This window comes from Nycticebus coucang, chromosome 20, assembly GCF_027406575.1.
Source record: "Nycticebus coucang isolate mNycCou1 chromosome 20, mNycCou1.pri, whole genome shotgun sequence".
Taxonomy (NCBI): domain Eukaryota; kingdom Metazoa; phylum Chordata; class Mammalia; order Primates; family Lorisidae; genus Nycticebus; species Nycticebus coucang.
This window is the reverse complement of record NC_069799.1, coordinates 9918789-9926394: the sequence shown is the minus strand read 5'-3', so window position 1 is coordinate 9926394 and position 7606 is coordinate 9918789. Positions and strand designations below refer to the sequence as shown.

The following is a 7606-nucleotide window of genomic DNA, read 5'->3' as shown; positions in this document are numbered from 1 at the left end:
ATAAACAAAAAAAAACAACCAAACCAAAAAAAAAAAAAAAAAAACACAACCAAAAACAAAGCAGTATGTATATGTTATTGAATATTGTCTGGGCAACACGTGGTCTTCTGGGGTATGAGATGTTAATCACAGTTCTGATACGACTGGCGGGTGCTGATTTCTCAAACCCCAGCAGGTAAACCCCCTAAATCTCTCTTCAGCCCACTTAAAAGGCACTTTGAACTTGTTCACTTGCTGAGCAGAAGCTTTCCCAGGAAAGTGCTTGTCGCTGGAATCACTGCTGAAGTGGCTATCCACTTACCCAGTGTGCGAAAACTGGTCTCACTCTGCCCCTGAGGGTTAGTGCTGCAAGGCGGCTCAGACCCCACCCTTTGGCTACTTGGTTGCTGGGTTACCATCTCCTACCCAATTCTAGCTCTGCGACCCTGAGGGTGGAGCTTGCCAGGGCAGATCGCTCACAATGGCTCCTTGTGACCCACCACCAAACACCATTAGCTCGGTCTGGCTTAGCGGCTCAGACTGGGGTCCTAGACAAAGGCCATAGTTCTCCGCACTCCCGCTCAGGCTCTGCCCAAGGCAGTTCAACTGAGTGCCAAGACCAAAGACACCAAAACAGTTCACAGGTAAGGCCTTTCTTGTTTGCAAACTCGCTGCTACTGAACTTACAGTTGCGGGCGAGTTTAGACCCATTGAACACATACGACCACTTGCCGGTTTTCCACTGTTTTAGTCCTCTTGGGGTCCAGAAGTCTCTCTCTGACTCCCTGTATCTGCGCAGGGGTGATGATAGGCAGATCCCACCAGCCAGAGATGCCTGGAGTTCTATCTCCCCAGACTCACGGTGCCCAGATGCAAGAAAGCTGTTACTCGGCTGCCATATTGCTCTGCCTCCCAGCCACGTATCTGTTGCCAGCATAATATTCTTTTTGTTTGATTGCCTCTATAAATATTATGCATAGTACATTTTTTTGTTAATGTATGCTACATTTTTTTCTTTGTTGGAGGTCAATGGTTATTTTATCCTGTCTAGGTAAATAGTCATGAAAATGATCTTAATGTTTTCATTGGGTAATAGATGCTATATTTGTGTGAAACATTGTGTAATTTGAAGATAATTTTAGAAAAGCTTCAAAATTCTGTTTTTGGTATTTTTTATTGTAAAAACATGAAATTTATAATCCTAAATATTTTACTTACACAGTTTGGTCATGTTAAGTATATTGACATTGTTGTTTAATTTATATCTCTAGAACATTTTTAGCAAAGCTAAAATTCAATATACATGAAACAAATACCTCTTTTCCTCATTGTCTGGTCCTTTACAAGCACGATTCTGTTTTTCTTTTGTTTTTAAAAATGGAGCTACTTTATGTATTTTGCTCAGGCATAGTCACGAAGTATCTTGTTTGGGTGTGCTATTGAGTTCATTTATTACAATGTCAAGTTTTATCTTTTTTGTAGATGTTAGAAGATTTCATGCTTTTTAAAATCTCAGTAATACTCCATTATTTTTATATCACAAATTATATATATCTCTTTATTTTGTGAGGCATGTTTGAGTTGTTTCACCTATTGGCTTTTGTGAATAATGCAATAAATATGGATGTGGAAATAACTCTTCATTTGACCATTTATGTGAGGGATTTATGTCCTACATTTTTCCCCATTGGTCTAGTTGTCTGTCTTATGCCAGTAGCAAATTACTTTGATTACTGTACCTTTGTAGCCCGTCTTGATAGTAGAAAGTGTTGGGCTCTTCATGTTAGTTTGGCATTCCATATGATTTTCAGATTGCTTTTTCTTATTTGTTTGCTTATGACATTGATTATTTTATTTTATTTTTTGAAGACAGAGTCTCTCTCTGTTGCTCAGGCTAGAGTACTATGGCATCAGCCTAACTCGCAGTAACCTCAAACTCCTATGTTTAAGTGATCCTTGTGCCTCAGCCTCCTGAGTAGCTGGGACTATAGGCACCCACCATGATGCACAGCTAATTTTTCAGTTTTTGGTAGAGACGGGGGTCTCCCTCTTGCTCAGCCTAGTTTAGAGCTCCTTAGTTCAAGTAGTCCTCCCACATCAGCCTCCCGGAGTGCTAGGGTTACAGGTATGAGCCATTGCCCTGGGCTGACATTCATAATTTTAAAGAGATTGCTTTAAATTTGTAGATCATTTGGGGCAGTATAAACATCTTCAACATCCTTGAAGAGCATGCTTAAGAGTTTGTCATTTAATATTTATTTGTAGGTTTTCTGGTTTTCCTTCTGTTATTGATTTCTAGTTTCATTCCATTTCTGTTATAAACAACAGTTTAAGATTTTAACTTTTAAAAATTATTATAGAGTGTTTGTTTGTTTGTTTTGAGACAGAGTTTCACTATGTGGCCCTGGGTAGTGTGCTGTGGTGTCACAGCTCACAGCAACCTCCAACTCTTGGGCTTAAGCTATTCTTTTGCCTCAGCCACCCGAGTAGCTGGGACTCCAGGTGCCCACCACAATGCCTGGGTATTTTTTGGTTGCAGTTGTTGTTGTTTGACAGGCCCAGGCTGTGTTCAAACCCACCAGCTCCAGTGTATGTGGCTGGTGCCCTAGCTGCTGAGCTACAAGCACCGGGCTGTTTGTTTTTGTTTTTGTTTTTAGCTTAAAATGTGTTCTATCTGGAAGAGTATTTTATGAGCTATTGAGAATGCTATATGAGCTGCTATTGTATGAGGTATACTCTATATGTCTATAAGGTATGATTGTTTTATTGTTTTATAGTGCTTTCAAAGTGTCTGGTCCTTTATTAATATTATATCTTGAGTTATCAAAAGTGGGGTATTGAAGTATCCTACCATTATTATATTGCTGTATATTTCTTCAATTCTGTTAATGTTTGCTTTATATATTTGGCAATCCGATTTTACACATACACATATCAGGCACCCCTTACACACAAATTGATATGTATAATATTTTATGTGTTACGTGTATAGAAAACATAAATATAATTTGCAAGTGAGCAAATCCTTTTGTTAATCTTTCTGTGTCTTTTATGACAGTTTTGATTTAAAATACATTGTATAAAATAGAACAAGTTTGCCACCAAATACAGCGTACCTGATTGTGACTTCAATATATGCGTGCAGTATCTTTTTTGTTGTTGTTCTTGCCACTTTTGTCCATTTTGTTTTTTGATCTAAGCAAGTGTCTTGTAGACAGTATATAATAGGATCTTGTTGGTTATTTCTTTAAATCTCTATCTTTGTAATACTCAGTTGTGAAGTTTAGTCCATGAATGTTTACATAACTTTCTGAAAGGAAGGACTCACTGTGGCCATTTTGTTGTGTATTTTTTTATTCTTGTAGCAGTTTTGCCCCTCCTTTCCTCTTCTTTTCTGTGTCTCATTCATTTTCATAGTTACATGCTTTGGCTCTTGTGTTATTTTAGTGTATCACTGTGTATGTATTTTTATTGTCTTTACGATGGCAATTACTCATAGTTACAATAATTATAAATTGGTAAATCTCAACTTTAGTTGCTTATAAAAATTATTCCTCATTTCATCTGCTATCCACTTAGTTATTTATATCATCAATTTATCTTTTATTGTATACCCATTAACACACAGTATCATTTTTCTCTTTTTGTCTTCAAATTTTAGAGCTTGGTTAAAAGTGTCTTCTGGACCATCATTTTAGTACTATAGAATTTTACTTAGATACTTATACATCTTTCCCAGGGGTTTCCACCTCTGGCATATGGGGCCGGCGCCCTACTCCATTGAGCCATAGGCACCACCCATATCTACTTATTTTCAATGAAAGGAGCTCCCTTTATCTTATGGGATGGGGCTAGTGGTGGTAAACTTTTAGCATCTAGTTATTTTGATGTCTTTATTTTGTTTTCTTATTTAGAAGGGTAGTTTTGCTGGATATTGTATTTCTGCTCTGAAGTTTTTGTTCTTTTACCACTATGACACTGAACTCTTTTCTGGCATGCAAGTTATCTGTTGTTTAATCCACTAGTAAATCATGGGAGCATGCTCCTAGATGACACATCACTTTTCTATTTCTGCTTTCAATATTCTCTTCCTGTGTGTGACTTTCACAACTTTGCTTATAATCTGTCTTGTTGCAGGTCTTTTTGTGTTTATCCTAGCTGTAGTATGTTGAGCTTCTTAACTTTTTATGTCCTTTTTCTTATGTTTGAGAATAACTCAGTCATTTCTGATTATATTCTTTAGCTTCACAATTTGTTTCTTTTTATGATTTTTTTGTTGATGTTCTCATTTTCCTGATTTTATTTAGTTGACTATATTTGCATTTTATTTGTTCAGCATCATTAAATGAATATTTTTAATATTTCTGATAATTTATATCTCTCCATTCCTTTATGGCTGAGTTCTGTTTATTTATTTTGTTTCATTGATTGAACAATGTTACCCTGATATTTTGTCTGTGTTTTAATGTTTGTTTTTGATTTGGGGGCTAATAAAAATCCAACATTCACCGAATTTGTAAAGTTGCTTTGTCCTGGGGTACTCTGACACCAACTAACTATACTAGAGAGTCAAGGAGCCTCAAACGTGTTTTGAGGATGTTTCTTATGTGAAATTATGTGTTTATTATAGTTAAAACAATAGTCCCACGTTTCTTCTTTACAGCCTGTCATCATTTGTTACACCTGTTCTCTGTTGCTGGTACTGGAGTCTCTCTGCTGCTGTAACAATCTTTTACCTTTTTGTTTCAGTTCATCCAGTCCGTGTTTCAAACTATAGCACCATTCTTTTCAGCTCTGCATTCTGGAGGACAGAAACCAAAAGCCAGAAGGGGGGGATATAGGTGTCGTCACTATTTTTTTTTCTTGTCTTTCTTTTCTTTTTTTTTTTTTTTTTAGAGACAGAGTCTTATTTTATTGCCCTCAGTAGAGTGCTGTGATGTCACAGCTCACAGCAACCTTCAACTACTGGGCTTAGGCTCTTCTCTTGCCTCAGCCTCCGAAGTAGCTGGGACTACATACAGATGCCCACCTGAAAGCCTGGCTGTTGTTTTGGTTCAGTTTGGGGCCAGGTTCGAACCTGCCATCTTCCGTATATGGGACTGGTGTCCTACGCACTGAGCCACAGGTGCCGCCCAGGTGTCACTATTTTCTTTCTTATTTGAGACAGAAGCTGGAAGTTGGAAGTTTACTTCTATGTACTCCAGCCTGTGTTAAAAAGAAAAGACCATGGTGGGTAAACATAACAAACTTTTCTTTCTTTTTTTTTTTTTTTTTCAGAGACAGAGTTTCACTTTATTGCCCTCGGTAGAGTGCCGTGGCGTCACACAGCTCACAGCAACCTCCAGCTCCTGGGCTTAGGCGATTCTCCTGCCTCAGCCTCCCGAGTAGCTGGGACTACAGGCGCCCGCCACAACGCCCGGCTATTTTTTTGTTGCAGTTTGGCCGGGGCTGGGTTTGAACCCGCCACCCTCGGTATATGGGGCCGGTGCCCTGCTCACTGAGCCACAGGCGCTGCCCAACATAACAAACTTTTCTTTCCTTTCTATGTCGCTCTTGTCATCGTGCTTACCTGGTGTGCTGCAAACTCTTCTATCTGATTTTTAGAGTTCCCACAAATCAATTTGGTCAATACAGTTTTGTTAGATTTATTTATTTAGAGTCTGTATATTATATTATGCCATTTTGCTAATGTGCCTGGTATAATTTCACATATTAAATTGATAAAGTGTATTCATCTGATTTTTTTCTTTTCTGCTTTTATTTAACTCAAAATAGCTAATAACATGAATACGTTTAAAAAATATCTCTAATACATCAGATTCTTAAGGAAATAAGTGGGATAATTGGTTATTATTATTTTTCTTTCTTTCAGCTGTGTCTTCTCATTCCACCCAAGACCATTTGCCAGGGCAAGGAATAAATGTTTCATTCCAAAAAGTGTTACTACAAAGCTACAGAAGCTGTGATCTTGAGGATTTAAACTTAAGGAAAGACTGGGAAAAGATGGATGAGTATAAGAAGCAGAGCAGTTATTATAATGCATCTAACCAATGTTCAGCAACTGGCCATAGCAAAATCTTCCAATGTAGTACATGTTTGAGTGTTTTCAAAAACTTGTTACATCTAAATAGACATAAGATGAGGCATACTGTAGAGAAATCTTGTAAAGAATGTGGGGAAGCTTTTAACCAGTGCTCACACATTACTAAACACACGAGAATTCATAATGGAGAGAAAGCTTACAACTGTGAAGAATGTGGCCAAGTCTTAAAATCCTGCTCAAGCCTTTCTAATCATAAGATAACTTATACTGGTGAGAAATGGTATAAATGTAAAAATTATGGTAAAGCGTTGAACCACAGCTCAAACCTTAGTATACATGAAAGAATTGATACTAGACAAAAATTCTATGAATGTGAAGAATGTGGGAATACCTTTAAGCACTACTCATGCTTTTCTGAACATCAAAGAATTAATCCTGGAGATAAACTCTACAAATGTGAGGAATGTAGAAAAGCCTTGAAGCATTGCTCAGACCTTAAAAATCATAAGAGAGTTCATACTGGAAAGAAACCATACGAATGTGAAGAATGTGGCAAAGCCTTTAACTGTTGCTCAGACCTGACTATTCATAAGAGAATTCATAGTGGAGAGAGACCTTACAAATGTGAAGAATGTGACAAAGCTTTTAACCACATCTCAAACCTTAATCTACATAAGAGTTATTCATACCAAAGAAAAACCCTACAAATGCAAAGAATGTGGCAAAGCCTTTATTTATTGCTCAGTCCTTACTAAACATAAGAGAGTTCATACTGGAGATAAACCCTACAAATGTGAAGAATGTGGCAAAGTCTTTAATCAAAGCTCAGACCTTACTAAACATCACAGAATTCACCGTACAAATGTGGAGAATGTGGCAAAGCTTTTAACCGCAGCTCAAGTCTCAGTATACTTAATAGAATTCATACTGGAGAAAAACCTTACAAATGTGAAGAATGTGGCAAAGCTTTTAACCGCAGTTCAAGCCTAAGTATACATAACAGAATCCATACTGGAGAAAAACCTTATAAATGTGAAGAATGTGGCAAAGCTTTTAACCATAGCTCAAACCTTAATCTACATAAAAGAATTATTCATACCAGAGAAAAACCCTACACATGTGAAGAATGTGGCAAAGCCTTTATTCATTGCTCAGTCCTTACTAAACATAAGAGAATACACACTGGAGAGAAACCCTACAAATGTGAAGAATGTGGCAGTCTTTAATCAATGCTCAGACCTCACTAAACATCATAGAATTCATACTGGAGAGAAACCATACAAATGTGAAGAATGTGGCAAAGCCTTTAACCACGGCTCAAGCCTTAGTATACATAAAAGAATTAATCATACTGGAGAAAAGCCCTACAAATGTGAGGAATGTGGAAAAGCCTCTAACCATTCCTCAGACCTTAAAAATCATGAGAGAGTTCATACTGGACAGAAACCATATAAATGTGAAGAATGTGGCAAAGCCTTTAACCATTGCTCAGACCTTACTATTCATAAGAGAATTCATACTGGAAAGAGACCATATAAATGTGGAGAATGTTACAAAGCTTTTAACGGCAACTCAAGCCTTAGT

At 37.4% G+C, this 7606-nt stretch overlaps 1 protein-coding gene across 1 annotated transcript; it reads left to right on the top strand.

Annotated features, from left to right (window-relative positions):
* The first annotated feature begins 2720 nt into the window (after positions 1-2720).
* LOC128573135 (putative zinc finger protein 66) lies at positions 2721-7287 on the top strand. The gene is made up of 4 exons (XM_053573316.1): positions 2721-2731; positions 5147-5208; positions 5852-6663; positions 6871-7287. The coding sequence occupies exons 1-4, from the start codon at positions 2721-2723 to the stop codon at positions 7246-7248; spliced, it is 1263 nt and encodes a 420-aa protein (XP_053429291.1). The 3' UTR covers positions 7249-7287.
* Positions 7288-7606: the final 319 nt, after the last annotated feature.

Bases quoted from the DNA above. Each gene is read 5' to 3' on its own strand.
- LOC128573135 (XM_053573316.1), top strand. The intron at 5,209-5,851 runs GTGGGTAAACAT...TCTTTCTTTCAG, and splicing joins GTTAAAAAGAAAAGACCATG to CTGTGTCTTCTCATTCCACC. The intron at 6,664-6,870 runs GCTTTTAACCAC...TAAACATCACAG, and splicing joins AATGTGAAGAATGTGACAAA to AATTCACCGTACAAATGTGG.